General features: G+C 35.1%; 4 protein-coding genes across 11 annotated transcripts in view; 3 read left to right on the forward strand and 1 right to left on the reverse strand.

The window, feature by feature from the left end:
• Positions 1–1399: 1399 nt before the first annotated feature.
• On the forward strand, positions 1400–2777 carry pyurf (PIGY upstream open reading frame). The gene is made up of 2 exons (XM_016569675.1): positions 1400–1756; positions 2555–2777. Exons 1-2 carry the CDS (start codon positions 1548–1550, stop codon positions 2694–2696), a joined length of 351 nt encoding a protein of 116 aa, XP_016425161.1. The 5' UTR covers positions 1400–1547; the 3' UTR covers positions 2697–2777.
• Positions 2778–2956: 179 nt separating this feature from the next.
• LOC107753521 (uncharacterized) lies at positions 2957–6097 on the reverse strand. 4 transcript variants are annotated; one of them, XM_016569674.1, is made up of 4 exons: positions 5568–6097; positions 5254–5289; positions 5117–5171; positions 2957–4163 (listed from the first exon to the last, which is right to left on the reverse strand). In XM_016569674.1, exon 4 carries the CDS (start codon positions 4158–4160, stop codon positions 3168–3170), a length of 993 nt encoding a protein of 330 aa, XP_016425160.1. In that variant the 5' UTR covers positions 4161–4163; positions 5117–5171; positions 5254–5289; positions 5568–6097; the 3' UTR covers positions 2957–3167. The 4 variants fall into 4 exon arrangements, with proteins under 4 accessions (XP_016425160.1, XP_016425159.1, XP_016425158.1 ...); XM_016569673.1 differs by having other exon boundaries at positions 5254–5364; XM_016569672.1 differs by having other exon boundaries at positions 5254–5434.
• A 2839-nt stretch (positions 6098–8936) lies between these two features.
• On the forward strand, positions 8937–9853 carry pth1a (parathyroid hormone 1a). The gene is made up of 3 exons (XM_016569878.1): positions 8937–8995; positions 9138–9244; positions 9343–9853. Exons 1-3 carry the CDS (start codon positions 8993–8995, stop codon positions 9575–9577), a joined length of 345 nt encoding a protein of 114 aa, XP_016425364.1. The 5' UTR covers positions 8937–8992; the 3' UTR covers positions 9578–9853.
• Positions 9854–10407: 554 nt separating this feature from the next.
• Positions 10408–22699, forward strand: part of btbd10a (BTB (POZ) domain containing 10a) — a 14482-nt gene continuing 2190 nt past the window's right edge. Inside the window, exons 1-8 of one of the 5 annotated variants that reach the window (XM_016569677.1) lie at positions 10674–10974; positions 11707–11854; positions 17360–17562; positions 18395–18647; positions 18760–18862; positions 20822–20942; positions 21285–21482; positions 21872–21982. In XM_016569677.1, coding sequence (XP_016425163.1) covers positions 11754–11854; positions 17360–17562; positions 18395–18647; positions 18760–18862; positions 20822–20942; positions 21285–21482; positions 21872–21982 — 1090 coding nt within the window. In that variant the 5' untranslated portion in view covers positions 10674–10974; positions 11707–11753. Of the gene's footprint in view, positions 10428–10673; positions 10975–11706; positions 11855–13389; positions 14086–17359; positions 17563–18394; positions 18648–18759; positions 18863–20821; positions 20943–21284; positions 21554–21871; positions 21983–22699 lie in introns of those variants that run through there. The other 4 variants (XM_016569680.1, XM_016569678.1, XM_016569681.1 and 1 more) reach the window with 4 other exon arrangements.

A 22699-nucleotide genomic window follows, 5' to 3' on the forward strand; every position in this document is an offset into this window, starting at 1 on the left:
CATAAAATGTCATAATTCTATCCAATAATTCTATTTCAAATGCTTAAATGCATTCCTCTATGATTCCTTGGAACCAACACGTTATTTCTATAATTATTTATTTCTCTTGATATAATCGGTATTTAATGCAGTCTGTAGTGAACCCTTAATTTAATTTAGTAGTGTGACATAATTCCACTATTATCACAATTCCTTTTTTTTCCTTGTGCATCACATGCAATTCTTGGTCTTCTTCTTTAGATCTAGTTTAGATTATTAGTTTACATATATTACGAAACTCTTTTATTATTCGTTTTTCATTATTATCGATGCAGATAAAAAGAATAACAATTATTTATATAATATCTATGAATAATGAATAATAATAATAAAATGCGTGTGATGCAAAAGAAAAACAGTGTCATTATATGACAATTGTTGTTAGTTATTTGTCTTAAACCTAAATTAATGGCTCACTGCCAGCTGAAATAGCCTATTATTGTTATTTTTATCAGTAACAATAGCTTAGTAGTAGTTTACATTATTCATTTACATTGTTTGTATTATTACTTTAATTTTGTATTATTATTTTGATCAATGCAATAATAGCCTACATGTCATTATGGTGGTTAATTATGTCTGTCCTAACACCTAAATGAATTATATATTTCAAAATATCTGCATCCATTTTCTTGCTAAAGAGTGTTCTTTGTCCTGTGCAGACCATGTAAAATCAGATATATGATTATTTTTGTAATGAATGATATTTCTGTTTAACCTAATATATAGAACAATTTGCCACCGGAACCATCTCACGGGTTGGACAGGAGATGATGCTGCACGTGACCTGGGAGTATATGGAAAGGAGTTTTGTAAAACTGTGATATGGCCCAATAGTGGATTTGGAGGTATTACAGACCAAAATAGCAAACAATCAAGTTGATTTGGTGAGTGGATTTTATAGACATGTGCATTTATACTTGATTAAAAAAAGAGTTGGCACTGTGGATAATAAGGGAGGAAACAGGAGAGAAGAGACTATTATGACCAGAGTAAGAATAGGGCATAATAAATTAAACAGCACTCTTCATATTATGGGAAAACATCCAACTGGGTTTTGTGACCAGCGCCAAATACCTGAGACTGTAGAACATGTGCTTATTAATTGTTCAAAATATGAATTACAGAGGATGGATATGATAAATGACATGGAAAAAATAGGACTAACAGGACGTGGAGTAAAGAATATAATGGACTGCAGTAGGAGTGAACAAGGAATTAAATATTTGATTTGCTTTCTGACTAAAACGGGACTCATGACAAGAATATGATGACTAAAGTATGTGGGAAATAACTAGAACCAGAAGATGGCAGTAATGCAACGTTAAGGATGCAAGCTGCCGTTAAAACCCAAAGAAGAAGAAGAAGAAGAAGAACCATCTCACGAATGTAAAAGATCAGGGGACACGTTTACAAACGCGACTGGTTCAGCGCTTCCGGTTCACTGTTGGCGTCTGTCAAACGGGTGAAACAAGTTTCGTTTTTTATCCATACAGCTGTCTTCGGATATGTCTCATGCATTGAGGACACTTGCCACTGGAGTGTTTAGCGTGCAGAGATCTGTGAGCGTCCTGTCACTCTTGCGTCCCGTGAGCGCCGTGAAGATCCGAGGACAACAACGCAGCCGCAGCGATGCAGTGAAGGACAGCCAGAGTCAGCCGTTTGATGAGTCTCTGCTTGAGTTTCTTGTGTGTCCACTGTCCAAAAAACCCCTGAGGTGTGATTGTTCATCATGCATAATATTATTACCTTATGATGGCACGTAACTTACAGTAGTTATATAGCAGTGATGATCTCATATAACACCAGTTGATAAATTTCCATAACGAACTTTTTACCTTGGTATAACTACTACTGACAAACATCATAGTTATTATTTTTATCATTTATTACTTATTTTATAAATGAATAAAAACGTTTACTATTATCATAAATGTTATTATAATTTTGCATTAAAATTAAACTAATTTTAAAATCTACTTTCAAAAAAGAGAGGCAAAATGTTACAGAATTACACATTGCAAAGCATTCTGCTTTATATGAAGATTTCATTAATTTAGTATGGGTTTTGTAGTAATTCAATTAATACTGTTATTTTTATTGTAACTATTTTTTCATAAACTTTTCATACATTTTTGTAAGGGATGTTCAGATTATGATTATCGATAATACTAATACATACATTTTCTTCTGACAAATATAGGTACTTTTTAAAAATGTTTTATTATGTATAATTTGCTTATACATATATATAAATAATATATATATATATATATATATATATAGCCTATTTGTATGTGTATAAAATTAAATATTATTTTGTGAAAAATGCTACAGAATTACAAAGAAATCTGAAAGACATTCTGCTTTATATAAGGAGATCCCATATTCATTTAGTGTGGTTTATAGTAACTGTAATATTAAATATGTTTAACGTGATACATCTTTGTAAGGGATGTTCAGATTATCATTATCAATAATACTGATACATGTATTTGCTTCTGATTTTTTCAAGGTACGACGAAAGGAGCAACGAATTAATAAACGAAGAGCTTGGTATCGCATATCCCGTCATTGATGGAATTCCTAACATGATCCCACAAGATGCAAGAATGATCCATAAGAGCGGAGCGACTGAAAAACCCACTGAATCTTGAGTTTATAAAGCAAATATTTCATTGTTCATTTTCTGCCACAATGTTTTTCTCCCTGTCTACAGTGACTGTTCTTGTGCCACTGATATCCTTGTCAGGACTGTTTTACTCAGCAACCGTGGATGACAATTTCCCTCAAGGCTGTACGAGTGCAAGCAGCGTGTGTTTTTACAGCCTGCTGCTGCCAGTAACAATTCCTGTTTATGTTTTCTTTCACCTTTGGAAGTGGATGGGAATCAAGCTGTTTAGACACAATTAAAACTGTAAAACCGTGAGACTGTTTTAATTGTAGGAATTTTTGTGAACAATGCTTGCTTGTAAACAAACCGTGAACATTCATATTTAATAACACTGAATAAACATTGAAGCAAACAATGTAAAACACAGAATAAAACTGCAAATAACAAAGCTGTGTGCACAGAACTCTGCATTTTTTTTCATCATGAATTTGTAACATCTTAGCTTAGTCGGATTTTACTTCTTCGTTCTTTTCTCAACACTTTCCGTGAGCTTCATCAAAGGGCACATGGGCTTCGGAGAATCTTCACCCTTCACCTTAAAAAAGAAAGACTCGTTCAAGCGGGTCTGGATGACCTTCAGCTGGAGCAGATCACCTTTGGCCTTGGGCACCGTATCGCCGTCTTCACTCGATGAGCCTGATATCTTCAGCATGGGTGGTTTCGCAGAATCTACAGTGGATTGTTTTGGGCCGTGCCTTTGTCTTGTTCTGTTTGGCAGGCTCAGGTCTACCGGTTCCTCCAGGCTTTTGGACGTGTTCTGCTGCTGCTGAAACCTGAGAGAAGTGGAGAGTGCTGGGAGGGTAAAGAAGTTTTCGGTTTGAGTGGTTGCTTCAGCAGTTAAACTACATGAGCGGTTCTCTGGCGCCTTCATGGTAGTGCCCGCACTGGAGCTTGAGCTGCTGGAGATCTCCACATATGGATCCAAGAATGATTTCTGTGTAATAAACAGGTCTTGGCTGTTTATTTCTTCAGCTGTGCTGGATTCCAAGCTGCTTTCACCGACCAGCTGCTTCTTTCCAAATTCTTCATTATTTGTCTTTGCAGCTTGGCTCTGCTCAGGTGGCAAGTTGAAATTGACTCTCTTTATACGTTTCACGCTTCTATTACACTCCTTCTCAGTTGAATGTGGTGTCTCCTGATCAGGGGAGATGCAGATGATGGGCTGAGTTCGGTGCGTATCTTCAGGTTGTTTGAGCTGTTTATTTAATTTAGGTTGCTGAAAGTCTTCCTTCGGTTTGATTTTCTTCTTTGGCTTTTTTCTTTTCTTAGTCTCTTGCATTTGTGTTAACACTGCCTCATGGCAGACGTCGTGCAACAAGAAGTCAGGCACATGCTTTTTGCTCTTATCCTTTTTTTCCTTTTTAATTTTCTTGTTTTTGTGTTTCTTGGATGCTTTAAAGGCATTTTCTACATTGGGAATGTTCTTCATTGTTGGGAGAGAAGCCATTTCCTTTACAAAATCAAAGAGTAACAACAAAGCACATTGGTTATTTTATCAATTCTTATTATTATCAATGTTGAAAACAGTTGTGCTGCTTAATATTTTACTGGAAATGGTGATAGCTTTTTTAGGATTCTTTGATTAATAAAATGTTATACCAAGGAACAGCATTTATTTGAAATAATAAATCTAAAATAATAAATATGTATACCTTATACATGTCTTTACTATCACTTCTGAATAATTGAATGCATTCTTGCCAAATAAGTTTTTCTTTTCTTTTTTTATCTTACATACCCCATACTTTTGAATGGTTGTGTATCACGGTTTCCACAAAAGTATGAAGCAGCACAACTGTTTTTGATATTGGTGATAATATTAAATGCTTCTTGAGCACCAAATCAACATATTAGAATGATTTCTGCAGGATCACGTGACACTGAAGACTGGAGTAATAATGGAGAAAATTGAGTTTTGCCATCACACGAATAAATTACATTTTAAAACATATTTAAAAAGAAAACAGTTGTTTTAAATTGCAGTAATATTTCACAATATTACAGTTTTTACTGTATTTTGATCAAATCAATGCAGCCTTGGTGAGTTCTTTCAAAATCATTCAAATGTATTAATATTAATTATTTGGGCCGGCAGTGTACAGATATGCACATATGTAAAACTATAAATATAAATATGTATTTACATAATGTGTATTTATCGCTATGTACATGCATGGTTAATATGCCTGGTGCAATGCAACAAACCATTATGTAACCTAATATGGGGGGGTCTGAAGGCTCTATCATAAGTTACACAGTAGTCAACATTTGAAGTGGATCAAAAAAGTTAATCAAAGTTGTCCTAAAACAAGAACGCATTTTGGTTTTAGGACAACTTTGATTAAAGGTTTTGGATCCACTTCAGTTGTTGACTATGTAGTATAATTTTTTGTGAATACTCACATGCCTCGCCAGAGTGAACTTTCCTATTTGTCCTGTTTCTTTTCCCAAGTAACACCTGTCAATGTGAAAACAAACGCATTTAATTCAAATGTGGAATCATTTTTTCAACTATGTTCCAAATCTTGTGTAACTCTTACCTGATATAGCAGGTCACCTTTCCTCTCAGGCAGGAACTTAAAAGTCAGTGCAGAAACAGTAACAGTAATGAGGAGAGCAGACTTGTGGTTGCATTTGTTGAGAAACTGTAGCTAAAGTTGAACGCTACAGTTTAACACTTAGTTCATCGCGACGTCATTCTCCACAGATACTCAGCGACTTCTGCTACAGAAAGCAGCTTGTTTAACTGCTCGTCCTTTGCGACTAAATATGACCAAGTGCATTTCATTTAAAAGTATTTCGTGTATTCTTGTGTTTTGACCCTAAACCAAAAGGAAAACTGTCATGTACTTACCTATTTTGCTCATTGACAAATTACACTCTCCTATTTTTCCGCCAATTACCGCTTCAGTGTGTTGCCGACTGCGCATGCTCTGTACGTATCGACATTTTCGAGCATTTATGAACAGCATGTATCTAATAAAAAAATAATGTAAAATACATTCTAAAAACAAACGACGTATAAAGACAATTACTGCTAAGAAAAACTGTTCGCAGTGGTGTGTACTGAAAATGTGCCATTTCATAAATCACGCCGTTACTGTGACAACGAAGAGCTACGTAACCTTTATATCTTCAGTCCATTCATGAATAAGCATCAGTGCTCTGTGCGTCACTCGGCTTGTCAGGCAACTATTTTCACTGCTGGATAAATCCCTTTCTCACATAAAGGGCGCTTTTTGTAGCTTTTCTTCTTAGAAATGGCTTCCGTGGTCTATCGCGTCAGCAAGCAGCAGCTAAAATTATTTTTTTACTGCCATTCTTTTTACGGACCAGTGGGAATATCGCATGTGAACCTGCATTAAATGTGTTACTGATGTCTTTCCGCTCCTTAAACAGTTTCTTTGAAGCTACGTAAGGTTAAATCAACCAGCGTCACTAGTTGAAAAAGGTCACCAAGTTCAAGGCTTATTCGCAAAAGAAAAGACATACATTTTTATTTAGTTCTTCACAAAACCTTTTTAAAATACATTTACTTTTTTTTTTTTTTGCTACAATGTTGTAATATTTATTGTGCTTTTTATATGATTTATTTATCGTTTGTTCTGTAAATTATATTGCATACAGCATTTTCTTTGTGTATTAGCACACTGTGTTATTTATTTTCTGTTTGGTTGGTATAGTAAATTGCACATTGTACATTTTCTCTGTGTTTATGCTATGTATCATAGCTGTGAATACAAAAATACACGTCTTAACCTGTCTATATTCTATTCTATTCTATTTTATTCTATTCTATTCTAATACACTAAACATTGTACATAATTTGTTATCATAGCTGTAAATACAAAAATACACACCAGACCTGTCTCTGTTCTATTCTAATCTATTCTATTCTAATACATTGTACATGTACATGGTACAGCTTTTCTGTGTTTATACAGTGTATCAGCTGTAAATAGTAAAATACATTCCAGATATGTCTATATTCTATTCTGTTCTAAAACATTGCACATTGTAAATATTTTCTGTCTTTATACTATGTATTATAGCAGGAAATACAAAAATACATGCCAGACCTGTCTATATTCTATTCTATTCTATTCTGACTATTCTAATACACTGCACATTGTATATCATTTATGTTTATACTACTGTATGTATCATAATTATAAATACAAAATTACACACCAGACCTGTCTATATTCTATTCTATTCTATTCTATTCTATTCTAATACATTGCACATTGTACATATTTTCTGTCTGTATACTATGTATCATAGCAGTAAATACAAAAATACATATCAGACCTGTCTATTCTATTCTATTATTTCCGTCTTCCAAGCATCTAAAAAAAAAAATTTCCAATAAAACGCTAATCTTGTTGCATTGTATTTTGATGTGCTACATCAGGGGGAAAAAACAGTAAAATCACTATAAAAATAATGTTACACAAATTACATTTTCTAAAATATGACTATAAATGTTTCAGAACCAATATTTTAGGATAATACCTGCTTTTAAAAATGTTGAATGTGTCACCTGTTGTCAGATGCTTTCAGGTGCCAGTTATTAACATATGTCGCCATTCATTTTGGATATCAAATGTTGTGTTCAAATCAACCCACATAATAAACATTTTACCACTCAATAAACCTTGAGAAAGACCAAAAATAGCCACATGATGGCACTTAATATAGATTCAGTTCATTGTGTCACAAGGACCAGCATGGCTTTTACACCTGTGGCATGACTGCATTGGGTGTCCTTAGGTGACTTGATATCTCCCCCTGAATTCTCCTGAATAATCATGTGTAGTGGTAACACACACTGCTGATGACATGATCCGCATCGATAAAGCATGAGGTAATGAGAACTACAGTTCGGGGGTTGAAAGGTCCCCCCTCCTGCCTCCAAAGGGTCTAAATACTGCTGAGGATTGTTAGGACTGTGCTAGGGATCTCTTGCAAGGGTCAAAGGTCTATTTGTTTGGTGGGTGTCATCTAAACAGGCCATGCACACTTCAGCCCATACACAGTACTGCAAAAGACCGGGATGGGGTCAAACATCTTCAACTTGCGGGCCTTGTCAGCCATAAATCTTGTGAATTTGGTATGTAAACAACTTTAATTGCTTACCACCTGCGAAGTTTGTTTTACAGAATGCCAAAGGATGAAACAGTAGCTCATGGACAGGTGCAATGCACAAGATACAGTGAACATTTCTAGAATAAGCAGTATTCGATACAGCTTACATGCACTTTGCTGGTTATTGCATAAAACATAGATATTGGGTGACGATCTCTCAGGTCCTCTATAATTTACAGACTGAAGTGATGCTTATTGCCTCGTATGTCATCATACCCTATTTTTTTTTGAGTCAGAAGCCCATAGCTCGGAGAGAAACCCTAACCACACCACGAGATAAGATCTATGGGTCAGACCTGTTTAGGTACCCAAACACACTCTCTGTGTCATGACATAGCTATTCCTGGGCTACATTTAGAAAACTTCGCTCATAGTTACCTAATCTGCCATAAAAGTAGGACAGAGCCGTCCACCTCCCCGGGTGCCCCTCTGGACACCTGTGACTGCAGCAGGTTCTTTGGCTGGACTACCACCTGATAGAGAAAACATGTACACGTAGCAGCTGCTATCATAGTTGCAGTAAATTAATACCTTTTCTGTACATTTTCAGAGAAAATCCGGAAAACTTTTTATTGGTCTAGGTGGATGCAACTATTTCAGAAAAGAAAAAAAATCTATATGTACAATTTATGCAGCCTTGAAGGTTAATAAAATCATACAAAATCATACACATACAGCAAACATCCTGAAATTAAAATTAGATAATATGTATAAGATAATAGAATAGAATAGAATAGAATATAAATAATTTACTACCTGATTTAAATAACTGAGCAGTACCAAACTAAAATTAAGTCATTTTCACCTTTGGAATTAAATAAAAAATATATATGTATTTGTTTGTGTAATTATTGCTAGGTAGTTAAGGAAATTGTACCACTAATTTACGCACGTAAGTTCAAATTCAAGGGCGGGTTTTAACGAGGGCTGAATTATTGGTGGTGTTGTAGAGGTGTTGTCACGCGCATTCTTCATCAAGGCACGGGGTGACATCATCACTAATAATGAAGGCGGCTCATCAATGGACACAGAGCTATATAAGGAGCTCACCCTGTGAACTGTGAACCAACTCTAATGTGAACTGATAGGCTGATGCACGAACTCCCGCAATCTCTTACTTAATACCCAGCAATGGTGAGTTGAGTCTAAATTGTGTTTGTATTGTATTAGTAAATATTGTATTATTTTTTATCTTAGCTATATATTTAGTTCTATATACTAATTTTGCTCCAATTAAATTATTATTACCATAAACGCATTTATTTTTATTTCAAAGGTTCATAAAATGATTTCCATCAATCTTGGACTTTTGGAGAAAACAGTTGTACTTTTCTCCATCTGCATATTATTCTATTCAACACATGGAGATGGCAAGCCACTGGGGTAAGTATACTGTAGCTAATATTTTTCCAATTCAGTAAAAAACTTATTTTTTTTTTGCTCAAATGTATGATAATGTATTTTTTTTTCTCATCAAAAAGCAAAAGGGCTATCAATGAAGTCCAGCTTATGCACAACCTCGGGGTGCATAAACATGCGGAACTGAGGCAAGACTGGCTTCAGATGAAACTTCGGGAAATCCACACGGCCTCAGAGAAGAACAACGAAGGGAAAACAGGACTTCTTTCAGATATCATTCCCAATCTGAAGGATCTAAATCCAAGGGAAGCAGAAGATATCATTGCAGTTTTGGAAAAACTTATGAACCCGTCGTAAAAACAGAATTTGATTCATGTGAACTCAGGGACTGAAGTCAAGCCATTCTTTTCAGCCTTAATTCTATTAACAATATTTATTTTTTTTCTATACAAAATGTATTTATATTTTTTATGTAGTTTCCATCATTTTTAGCGGCTAAGCCGTGACAGCTCAAAGCTCTTTTATGTATTTATTCGTTATTTGATCGTAACATAGGCTAGATCTATTAACTGAACCCAGAAAAAAGTAAAGGAGCAGTCGGACCAAATGTTTTTTTTTTTTTTAAGAAAAAAAACAGATAAAAAGTCATTTTTGAGTGTCTTCTATTCATGATGACAATGTAAAATAAAGATAAAAAACACTGTTCATTGTTGTGTTAAATGTCCCACATCACGCACTTTACATTTAGGCTTGGTTATTTAGGAATAAATTTAGCCTGCTCTTTAAATTTATTTCTACTTCTACTTTTGTCGTTTTTCTTGTATTTCTGCAGTAATAATTTAAAATAATATTATTAATAATATATATTATATATCTTAATATATATTATATAATATAAATATAATATTATTTCAATGCACTCTCTGCATTCTATTTTCGTAGAACGCCTTTTATGGCAGCAATGCAAATATCTCAAAAGCAGCGTGTTCCCCCACAGCAGCTGATTGTACCAGAGATGATCTTACTATAGGCAAAGCGTATAGAAGACCTTAGGTCTTCTAACTTGGATCACGTGTGCCGTAATAACCAATCACATTACAGCCTTGCCGTCTGACTTTCATTCTGCGTTGTGCGACACTCAATCGCAGTTTACGGATACCATAGGAATGAAAGGGAAGTGCCGTAAGCTGTATCCCTGTCGCAAAAAGTCAGTGACTTCTCTTATAAAACAGCATTTTGTTTTCGTGGTAAACTTTAAAAATAGTTTAATCCAAAAGTATTGTTTAGTGTAAGACATGTTGTAGATTAGCAGGCTGTCGATTCATTAAATGATAAGCCGTTTCCTCTAAAAGGCTGTTTATTCAGCGTAGTGAAGCCTCTCCTCCATTGACATCCATTCAAACAAAACGGCCTCTGGTCTCTTTTCCCACGTACTGCCAGACCGGAAAGTGTTAGCTTTAGCCGTTACGCTTTTTCGGCTAATGGTTGCAGGCTTGCCTTCTAGTGGCTTTGATTGTACGCTGAAGGTGAAGGTGGTTTCTAATACGACGTCCCGTGTGTTCTTCTCGCGATATTTAGCTTAGTTAACTTGTCTCCTTGGTTAGCCGTGTAGCATCTTCATATCTGTCAACATTGTATCCCATCGTTAACGGTGAAGAACAAGCTAATGTAAATTAATGCTAGCTATTATTCACTTCTGTCAGTAAGTTCAAACGTACACCACGCGGAGAAAGTTCAGCGTTTAGCAGAAACAGGTGAGAGATCGTTTGTGTTTGATTAGCGCTCACTTTTAAACGCTAACTTAAGCTAACTAGATAGCTTAGTGAACCAGGTTACCTAGGTTGGAGTACTTGGTCAGTTTTGTGGGCTTTTTGGAGACTTTATTTTTTTACTAGCTCATCAAATAACGTTAGTTAAACGAATACTTGTGGAATTGTACTACTTCTTATGAACATTATCTCCCATCTTTTTTAATAATCGGAACCAGAAGGATCACGACTTTTTTTTCTTAAAGAATAATAATAATAATATATTTAATAATATATATAATATATAAAATAAAAAAAATAAAAAAATATTATTAATATATAGAATAGTAAAGAAAAAAATAAAAATGTTACAACTATAATTGTCCAAAAGAAAAAACATTCTAGTACAACAAGTAGAGTTCTTGTAAACATTACGCAATATCAGCAGGGCTCTAAAAATCAAATCCGTATGCAAAAAAATCCTGTAGGAATTTCACTTTATCCAGTAAAATCGTATTTGATTTGTAGAGGATTCTTATTTTATGATTCGTTTGGGTTGTTTCAAAATTAAGATTACACACAAATTTTAATCGAACCACAGTTGAATTTTCATGCAAGTTATTTGTGCACATAAAATCTGCCATTTGGACAGATGAAATTAATAAATTAAAAGCATCATAGCAAGTTTTGGCAACAGAAAGAATGAAAACATTGTTTCAATTCTTTTTGCTCTGCTAGGATATGAGACCTTAAGGCGTAACGGTCCAGTAATATAAACTCCTGAGATGGCAGCACGTTCTATCTCTTATGACAGCCACTCTAGCGATTCAGAAAATTGGGATCAAAGGACAACATGTCGGTCTAGGAGAATCTGCAGACACTTAAGGTAAGACTGGATAATAACAGAGATTCCCAGTCATAGGAGTGTCCACCTGCTGCATGGATTTTCTGAAGTCTGTCTTCAAAAACACTGCACTGTCAGACGTATTTGAAATTGAATATGTGGATGTAAACGTTCTTGTACAGTTAAATTCATTGTGGTTCACTCCAAAACGCTAAAGCCATTATTTATATAGTTAATATATGAGGCTGAGTGGATAATAGTAATCAATTTTAATTGATCTTCATTTTGATTAACTGAAAAAAAAGATTAGATTCTTAAATAGGTAGATTCTTTAGATTCCAAGATCGCTCTGTTTTGTCTATTGTCAATGCGTAAACAAAACTTCACCAAACATAATTTTCAGTTTTCATGACAGCCACCATTTAAATGTTTAAATTTTAACAAATTGGAGTAAAAAAATAACACCATTTAAAAAGTATATATAAAAACTGGTTGATTGATATAGTTCATTCGGCCTACTATAACTATTAAATAAATAGAATTTAGACTCTGTTGTTCATTTTAACCTTTAATATTATAGTAATGTACCAACTTACAAGGTTTCCTGTATAGTTTACAGCATTACTTGATATATTGTACCTGTACTGTAACTGATAAATAGCCAAACGAATTGAAATCGAATCGATTAAGAGTTTGTGAATTGAAATTGAATCAGTTCATGAAGTGAGTGTCGTTACTTAGCCCTAGTTTATATTGTATGTTTTTGTGCATCATGCTGGTTGTTTCAGTGTGTATACTGATTTCTTTAGGGAATTTTGTATTATGAAAGAAGATTATATATCTGCTGTGCTTGTATCATGAGGGCCTGTTTATAGTATATTAGTATACTAAAGTTACTGGGCAACAACTTGCCTAATTTTACATAAATTTGCAATTTACTGTAACCAGTAATGTTTTGTTGATCAGCGCTGCCGCTGTTTGATATGGTTATCTATCTGTCTATCTATCTATCTATCTATCTATGATATCAATGCAAGTGCCATCTTAGTGATATCAATGTCCGTTTGCAATGCCATTGCAGAAATGCTGTTTTCACTTTAGACCTTAGTCAGGTTAGATGCCACTTTGAATTTAAAGTGGATAAAAACGAGGCTGGCATAGATAAACTTACAGTATTTATAATGACACAAACTGTTTTATGGAGTTTTTGCCTACTGAAAGTTATTTCAGTATTTTCAGAAAGACTTTTCGTCAGCTGAACATTATCAGTATGTTATTAAACATCAGTACAATCCATTAAATTCACTGTACTTCTATCCCTCACAACCAAGTTTTCAAATATATATATGGCCACACGTTTTTGCATCTGAGTCTACGATTTAAACCCCCCCCCCCCAAAAAGGTACCATTCTAATCGTTTTTGCATATGTTAAATGAGAAAAAGGCTATAGAGAGCACCAATGCACATAATGCACAACCTGCTCGCCTTTGTGTGTCAGCGCCACCTGCTGGCCGTTGAGAAATTAACAGCTTGTAAGGATGGAGTCGGAAACAATGGCCATAAAAGCTTTTGTTTATGAATGAAAGGAAGGGTTTAAAAAAGCACAGCTTACGACATGCTTTTCTAAAGCAGATTTTTATCATTTTATTTCATTATCTAGTCTGTTACAAGCACACCTTTGATTGTCAAGGATATGTGAAGGTTATACAAGGATACGCTGATGATATCAAACAAATATAGCGATTGATTTGAATTGACGACAGATGGTGCATTACAACACTCACTTGTCTGCACCTTTAAATGAGTTTTGTACTATATTCAGAATAGAAGGTCATTCTGACAAACGCTTTTAACACTCGTGCGGTTGCGGAGATCGAGGTTCACCGAGTTCGTTTTCCATCGCATCACGCCATCTCTTTCATCAGCACGTCGTGTTGTGGTGCATGAGAGAATCTACAGTATCAGGAGATGTTATAAGTGTCGGCCTACGTCATCGAGGCAGCCTCCGCGTGCCACAGTAGCGACCAGCCTTTCACCGTCAGGTTACTATGCTACCGTCCTACCTGAGGGCGTCCTTTCTTTCCAAACAGCGGCATTTGGAGGCTGTGTTCGCAGCAAGTTACACCGGAGTGCTCGCATTATGCTGAAGTTTGAAAGTAATGCCCGAGGATGCTAAGTCGCCTGGCAAGTCTTCGTTGTGCGAAGGAGCGCGCGTCCTTTGTGCGTTCATTCATCAGCTGCTGCCCTGCTGCTTTGTTTTAAAGACAGGCGGGTACGTAGACGCTCTTCACTGTGTCAGTGAGTCTTAAAAGAGGGATGTTTTGCTTAGTAAAGTCCTGAGAAAATGCGTAGTAAGTTTTATTTATAGATTTTATTTCAGATGCAGTTCCCTCATTAAATATTCTATTGTTTAGAAATGAGTTGTATGCGTCATTTGAACGCATATCTGCAGGCAGTGCGCTTCAGGAACTCATTGTCTTGCTGTTAAACATTAGAGGAGCGGTGTCAGCAGTGTGCTGAATTATTGATGCTACTTTCTCTGTAAGTAACAGAACGGATTGTGCGCCCGGGACAAAAGTCAAGTTAAACCGCACTTGTCTTTTTGTCTTTTTTATTAGTATTGATTGACATACAGAAAGACAGATCTTCAATTGGCTTGTCTTGTCAAGATGATGATCTTGTCCCCTAAGGGGTGCGGAGACACCACAGACATGCCTTCAGTTCAGTTCGTAGTGGGCTACTTCTGCCTGGCACATTTCTGGGCTGATGCAATAGAGAAGCAAAACATGATCTTGACTTGTAATTGTATAGGAATCATGTTTGTCAGTGGGTCTGTGAAAATTAACTCTGATATGAAGCTGAATGAGCCCATCCTGTGTGCTGAATGAATTTCTGTGTGAGCTGCTTAGGGAGTCATCAGACTGCTCAGATGGTACTTAAAGGATGCAGCTGAAGTTCAGGTTTCACCATTGCATTAATGGCTGGGATCTTGGCAGCTAAAATATCAATCAGTAAGACTGAGGAAGCAGCTGAGAAGTGTTGAGAGTACAATGGTTTGCATAGTGTGATTTTGGTGTATTTTAAACAATAAAAGTGTCTTATAAACAATATCCCAAACCATTATTTTAACCATTTATTCTATTTTACATAATCTCACAATATACTACATTGCATTATATTATCAGTTGTTTTCTTTTAATTAATATAATATTGTAATATATGTGTGTGTGTATATATATATATATATAGTATAGCAATAAAACAATAGGTATTTAAATATAACAATGATTTTTTTATATTAGTATTCATAATACTTTGTAGTAATAATAATAATAATAATAATAAGAGAGTAATAATAACTATTATTCTTAATGTTATTTAAGCCATTATATTATTTTTTATATATTTTTTTATTTTAATTATTTATTTATTCTGTTTTACACAATAAAATAACCTTTAGAGTGTGTGTATATACTGATATATATATATATATAATTTTTATTTTTTATTGTTCCAATATTAGTATTAATAATATTTTGTAAATATTATCTTTCTTATGGTTTAATTGATGCTATAATAATAATAATAGTAATAATGACTATTATTCTCAATATATTATTTAAGCCATTATATTACTTAATTTACTAAATTATATTATGTTAAGCATTGTTTTGTGAACTGTTAATCATAAAAGTCTTGTTTTATTTTTATTTGAGAATAAATGGTTCTCAATAATTATGAAAACAAAACAAAAATTACTTAATCTGTGAACACCTTTGTTTCCTATCAAACACACAGCATGTCATGACTCTTTAGAGACCCACCACTAGGTGCCATCTGTCGGAAATTTCTAGATAAAATAGATGTGTTAGTATCTGTAAAATGATCAATCTACGTCTGATAGGGACTGTAAAGGTCACTCTAGACTTTGCACTCCATTCAATTTCTGTTCATATTCATGAAAACACATGCATTTGCAAAGAGGTTTTGGGTTTTGCTGCCTAAAGTTAAATATTGGTGATTGGTGATGTGACCACACTTTAAATTGCATGTTAAAACAGACCTGATTTCATTGATTTTATCGGTGGGATGCTATAGATTGTTGCATGTGTGTTCTGCATCAGGTGGGAAAACTCGCAGCAGAACACAGCAGGACAACTTATTGAATTTGTATCTGCTGTTGAGTATGGTGGTGCCGTGGGCTCTAGTCACGCTCTGGTTGGTTAATGGGTTCACAAAGCTTTTGGCTGGTGCAGTCATGAGAGTCGAAATAAATCGAGGGGTCCATATTAGGCAGCACTTTCGCTGGGATAAAACAAGCCCTATTTCCAGCCTATTCATCATTTATTCAAACAGAATATTCTGCCCGTGCACGCTTCAATGGACCCTTTATGTTTTTTCAGTGCAGGGGAAGAAAGAGGCATAGACCACAAAGACTGTGTTTTTTAACTGTGTTTTCTGCTTTGGTCTGTGCTGCACACCAGTCTCCTTACTTCAAGGGCGTCTGTCTTGTAATGATCCTGTTTCAGCCCCCTGGGGAATGAGTATTAATGCAAGAAAAAATGAACAGCACCTGGTCTGGGCATAGGCAGTCTGGAGGCTTTAAATGATGTCTGGGTTTATAAAGGATTTATTTGTATTTTATAGCTTTATTTATTTATTATTATTACTATTAGGGTTGTTATAGTTAATTAAAACTAAAACTAGTTTGTTACTTGAAATAAAATAAAGTATTAAAAACCTTAAACCTATTTAAGTTCATCTAGTTCTCAAGGAAACATTTCTCATTTTCATTTAGCTTAACTTGACGTACTAAAACGAAAAAAACAAAACAAATTCAAACCATTCAGACATTAAAAAAATAAAACTAATACAAAATTAATAATTCTAATTTTTAATAAAAACTATAATAGTATCTCATTGACAGTAAAATAACACTGATTACTTTGTTAATATTATAATAAAAATATATATTTCAGTTTTATTATTTAAAAAATGCTTTTTGTCAGTGCAATTTATGTTATAAATACAAAATAGAAGAAACCAGGGCTAGTTTTGTGAATATTTCTTTCTGTGGATATATTTCAGATTTTTTTTGTCCTGGATTTCTAAATTAAATTATAAGAAGTATTGAATCTTTAATATAGGCCGTCGCCTGAAAGGATTAGGTTAAAATTAAACCCCAGTCACTTTTTCTCACAAGCACAGCACGTGATGTGCATAAAATAAAGACAAATGGGAATGAATCGTCTGTGATCACACAGGTCAATGCAGTGGCTTGACAGATGAGGCTGTGCTGAAAATGAAGCTGCGCTGCTGTCCTTTTGTTTCATGCAGCAGGTTTGCAGGAAACGGTGAGAAATTGCGCTTTGCTGTCATCACACTTCCTGCACTCAGCATCTCTTTTAGAGCCCAGAGTTCATGTAAGTTTATTGTAGGCGCTCGGTGGGTTCCTCACGTTGTGGAGAGATGCACTCGGACCAGCCCTCCCTCAGCAGTCGATTGCTCACGTGTGTATCTGACTGTGTGTTGGCTTTTCCCGGCAGTGGTCAGCCGCGTGGAGCTCAGCTGGAGGGAGAGCTGGTCAAAATGAACCTGCACGGAGCCAGTGGAGGAGGACCCCTGGACCACCCCAGGGAGAGACGGCGCTCTGGTGATCGCTCCAGGGATTCTTCACACGAGAGAGGCGAAGGACAGCTGACCCCCTGCATCAGGAACGTCACCTCACCCATACGCCAGCACCTCAGCGGTGAGCTTTGGGTTGCTCATTCTGTACCATTTAAAACTCTCTCAAAACTTTCAAAATGCTATTCTTATTTTAATATTAATCCTACATTAATTATAATTTATTTTTTAAATATTTATGAATATTTTTATTTATTTAGTTATAAAATACACTGCCATTCAAAAGTTTGTGGTCAGTCAGATTGTTTTTTATGTTTTTGAAAGAAGTACCTTATGCTCATCAAGGCTGCATTTACTTGAACAAAACAGTAATGTTGTTAAATATTATTACATTTGAAAATGACTGCTTTCTATTTTAGTATATTTTAAAATGTAATTTATTCCTGTGATGCAAAGCTGAATTTTCAACAGCCATTACTCCAGTCTTCAGTGTCACACGATCCTTTAGAAATTATTCTTATATACTGATTTACTGCTCAAAAAAAAGAAATCTTGAAAACCGTTGTGCTGCTTAATAATTTTGGAGAAAATATTTCTGTTTTTGAGAAAACAGAAAGTAAAAAAAATTGAAATTTATTTGATGAATTTAATGCAAATTTGCTGAGCATTTTAAACATTTTGATTTCTTTCAAAAAAAAAAAAAATCTTTTCAACAGTAGTCTACATAATTATTATTATTTTTTTTTTTATACATTTTTTTTTTTTCTGGTTTAATAATTCAATCATGAGGGTTAAATTATCTAGCTGAAACTTCACAAACTGTTGCTGAATTTGATTTATTGTATTAACATTTATTGTTTGTACACTGATGGCTTATAGCTTTTACTGATGTCGGTACTGGGAGGCTTCACTTATTTTGTTTGACTCCTTTCTTAACTTCCGTATTGTTTGCTCAGACCGTGAACGGGATTCAGGCTGCTCATCGCGCTCCACGAGTCCCAGGCCTCAGAAAGCATGCATTTCCAGCCTGTTCTATGGTGAACCTCATGGTAAAACCCACAGCTCCGACATGATCTACGTGTGTGAAAACGTCAAGGAGGGCCCTCGCAATTTGAGGACTGCCGAGAGAGTCACTCTGATTGTAGACAACACTCGTTTTGTGGTCGACCCATCCATCTTCACTGCCCAACCCAACACCATGCTCGGCAGGTAGGATAAACTTCAGTCTCGTCTTTCAATTTGTCTGTTCATTATGGCTTCAATAGAACCATTCACTTCACGTCAGTGTTTTAATAAATAACTGATGGGCGTTGTCTTGAAGGATGTTCGGATCTGGACGGGAACACAACTTCACGCGTCCTAATGAAAAGGGAGAGTATGAGGTTGCTGAGGGAATCAGCTCCACCGTGTTCAGAGCCATTTTGGTGAGTGCACTATGCTTTAAAAGCTTTATTGAGGTTTTAAATATCTCTTTGGCCTAGTGCAGCGCATATTGATTAAGTGCCGGATTAGACTGCAGTATCAAAATTCACATGACTTCAGCACAAAGCGCACTGTTTTGTTTAAGGGGTCCTATTATGCTTTTTCACTTTTTCAACTTTAGTTAGTCTGTAATGTTTGCAGATGTATTACACATATAAAAATGGCAACTCAGCAGAACATTTTCCCCACTGTCTGGTTTCTTTGGTTTCCTTTATTATCTTCAGAGTCCGTGTCAGCATTTTTTGTATTCTTTTCCTGCCTGATCACTCTACTGACCTTGAAAATAATTAATACTTAATAAAACGGATAGTCTGGATGCTGGATGATTGTTTCGTTAAAATTACAGTGTTTTTATTTTTTAAATTATGAATGTAGATCCACTAGTTGTGCGTTGTGTGTGTGTATATATATATATATATTTATGTTGTACATAAATTTAAATAAATATTACATATTTCTTACACATATACATAAGCCATCAGTGTACACAAACAATGTTAAAGAAAAAATATTTCGCATTTTATACAGACTATATTTATATAATTTATAATATATATGTAGTCAAAAGTGCTGTCATGATTAAATGCATCCAAAATAAAAGTTTGTGTTTACATAGTGTGTACTGTGTATATTTGTTTATATAAATACACATTAATGTATGCATCTATATGTGTATATATATATATATATATATACAGTGTATGTATATATATATATATGTTATATACACTAGTCAACATTGAAGTGGATCAAAACCTTTTATCAAAGTTGTCCTAAAACCAAAATGTGTTCTTGTCTTAGGACAACTTTGATGAACTTTTTGGATCCACTTCAAATGTTGACTGCTATATATAAATATATAAGCCATCAGTATACACAAGCAATAAATGTTAATGCAATAAATAAAACTCTGCAACAGTTTATGAAGTTGCAGCTAGAGATTTTAACCCTCTCCTGATTGAATTATTAGACCCATTCATTATTAGAGTTAATCAAATAAATTTCAAATATTTTTTTACTTTGATTTCTCAAAAGCCAGAAACATTTTCTCCAAAAATATTTAGCAGCCAGCTGTTTTTAACATCAAAAATAAGATTTTTTTTTTTCTTGAGCAGCAAATCAGCATGATTCTTCTCATCGGCGCCAATAGCCTCGTGGTTAGTGCGTTGACATATAGAGTTTGATTCCCGTCTTGAGGTCCGTCTCGAGGTTTTCGGTGGTCTCTCTACTGTCCTATCTCAATAAAAACCATAAAAATAACTTTAAAAAAAAGAATAAAATAAAACAACTTCATTCTTCTCAGCAATAATGCATTGTCTTAATAAAATTAAAATAAATGTTAAAACATTTTTTTTGCATTTTAAACAGACTGTTTATGAAAAATATTTGATAGTACAAATATAATAGTACAAATATAAATTTGTACTATAAAAAATAGATGCATATTTATATTTAAAAATAAATACATCTTGTATACAACAGTGTAATCTGAGAAAAACTGGATTTTATGTGGATGTCATGGCCAGCTTTATTTGGACTACCTTGGCATTCGTTACAAACCCATCTTCGCGGCACTGAAAGAGTTAAGCTTCTACCGTGAGGCTCAGCTCAGTGGAAAAATCAGGACAGCACTACAGAAATAACAGCCATATTGAACCCTTCTCTTTTTTTTCAGTGAAGTGTTTTGTTGAGCGTCTTCATGCTGTCCGTATGCTGAGCTCTTTCCACGTTTGGCTGGCTTTAAATGGATCAGTGCGTGTGAAGAGTGGGAAAAACAGGGGGGGTGTGTGTGTGTGTGTCTATCTGGCATCGGAGCCATTTGCTTCTCTTTGGAATAAGTGCTGCTTCAGTAATGGCCGCCTGTTTGTTTTTCCTCTGCGTCTCTCCCTTTTAACCGGCAGGATTACTACAAATCAGGGATAATCCGCTGCCCTGATGGGATATCCATCCCAGAGCTGAGAGAGGCATGTGATTACCTTTGCATCGCCTTCGACTACAGCACCATCAAATGCAGAGACCTCAGTGAGTATTCATTAACATGACAAATGCACTAAACGGATTCGTCTTTTTGTGCCGGAATGTGCTCTGATTGTCACCGCAATGGCGGAACTGAACGGTATTCTGAGCGTTACGGATGTCTGAGGATGGTAGATACGAGAGAGCAGAAGTAGGTCAGTGCCGTATCCGGTGTGATTGTCAGATATGGGTCACTGGATGCTGATGGCATTGTTAGCGTTCACATTATTGCTTTTTTAATTGAAAGAATCATGCATGTGTCATGGTATGGCCGGATTGAATCAGTAAGTCAGCCGCTGAATCGTAATGAGCTGATTTGAATAACGCTCTGGAACTTGTCGGCTGCAGGTGCACTCATGCATGAGCTGTCTAATGATGGCGCCCGGCGGCAGTTTGAGTGCTATCTGGAGGAGATGGTGCTGCCTCTGATGGTGGCCAGCGCTCAGAGCGGAGAGAGGGAGTGTCATGTGGTGGTGCTGACCGATGATGACGTGGTGGACTGGGATGAGGAGTATCCGCCGCAGATGGGAGAGGAATACTCACAGAGTCAGTTCACTTCACCTGCACCTCAGTTACACACTGATGTCTGTGTCAATCACAGTGCTACTGCATTATGGGTCATTTCTCAGGGGATTTATGAGAATTGATTGTGGTCATTAGTGGTGTGTGCATGTGGTTTTTTAACACCTTTGGTCCTTATAGCTACGAACATTGAATGAAACCTTAAATTGTGCAGCTTGTTGTGTGCTGTTTTGATTTTGACCTTGTAGATGATAAAATGGGTAGCAACCACATAGCAATACACTAACATAAGCCAGATTTTTGTTTTTAGGCAGAAAAGACAGGATGTAGCAAAGATCAGTGTATGTTTGTAAGGAATGTGTTTTTGTGATTTTTGCTCAAGTTCATAATGGTTTTGTTTTTGTGTCCTGCAGTTATATATAGCACAAAACTATACCGTTTCTTCAAATACATTGAGAACCGAGACGTCGCCAAGTCTGTTTTGAAGGAGAGAGGACTGAAGAAGATTCGATTAGGCATTGAAGGTAAGACACAGAATAACAGGATGGGGAAAAATGGGTTTCACTTGGCTGTTTTCAGAAATGAAATAAGCTCATTTACACATTTAAAAGGATAATCAAATCATAATTTCACCCATATGTCGTTCTATAATAGAAGATAGTTGGAAGATTGTTGGTAACCAAACAGCTTAGTTCCCATTGGCCAAAAAAATACAGTGGAAGTGAATGGAAACCAAAACTGTTTGGTTATTAACATTCTACAAAATATCTTCGATATAATAATTTGCAATAATAAAAATGGTAGAATTAATAGTTTGCATTTTTGCATTTATATATATATATATATACATACACTTGTATAGGTTTTTAAAATGTAAGTTTATATATATATATATATATATATATATTATATAATATTAAAAGTTTGTAAAATAAATGTTATATATACTTTTATAAACGTTACATTTTTTAACATTTATTTTATAAAATGTTAAAATTGACACCGTGTATGACTGTTACATTAAAAAATATATATAAATATAAATATACATGTAAATATACATATGCGACCCTGGACCACAAAACCAGTCATAAGGGTACATTTTTCGAAACTGAGATGTATACATCATCTGAAAGCTGAATAAATAATCTTTCCATTGATGTATGGTTTGTTATGTTAGGACAATATTTGGCCGAGATACAACTATTTGAAAATCTGGAATCTGAGGGTGCAAAAAAATC

This window comes from Sinocyclocheilus rhinocerous, unplaced genomic scaffold, assembly GCF_001515625.1.
Source record: "Sinocyclocheilus rhinocerous isolate Xijiao unplaced genomic scaffold, SAMN03320098_v1.1 scaffold200, whole genome shotgun sequence".
NCBI lineage: Eukaryota > Metazoa > Chordata > Actinopteri > Cypriniformes > Cyprinidae > Sinocyclocheilus > Sinocyclocheilus rhinocerous.

What these genes read in the sequence shown, in the direction of transcription:
- pyurf (XM_016569675.1), top strand. Translation starts at nt 1,548, where the DNA reads ATGTCTCATGCATTGAGGACACTTGCCACTGGAGTGTTTAGCGTGCAG. An exon ending in CTGTCCAAAAAACCCCTGAG is followed by an intron (nt 1,757 to 2,554) that starts GTGTGATTGTTC and finishes GATTTTTTCAAG; the next exon opens with GTACGACGAAAGGAGCAACG.
- LOC107753521 (XM_016569674.1), bottom strand. Translation starts at nt 4,160, where the DNA reads ATGGCTTCTCTCCCAACAATGAAGAACATTCCCAATGTAGAAAATGCC.
- pth1a (XM_016569878.1), top strand. An exon ending in GGAGATGGCAAGCCACTGGG is followed by an intron (nt 9,245 to 9,342) that starts GTAAGTATACTG and finishes CTCATCAAAAAG; the next exon opens with CAAAAGGGCTATCAATGAAG.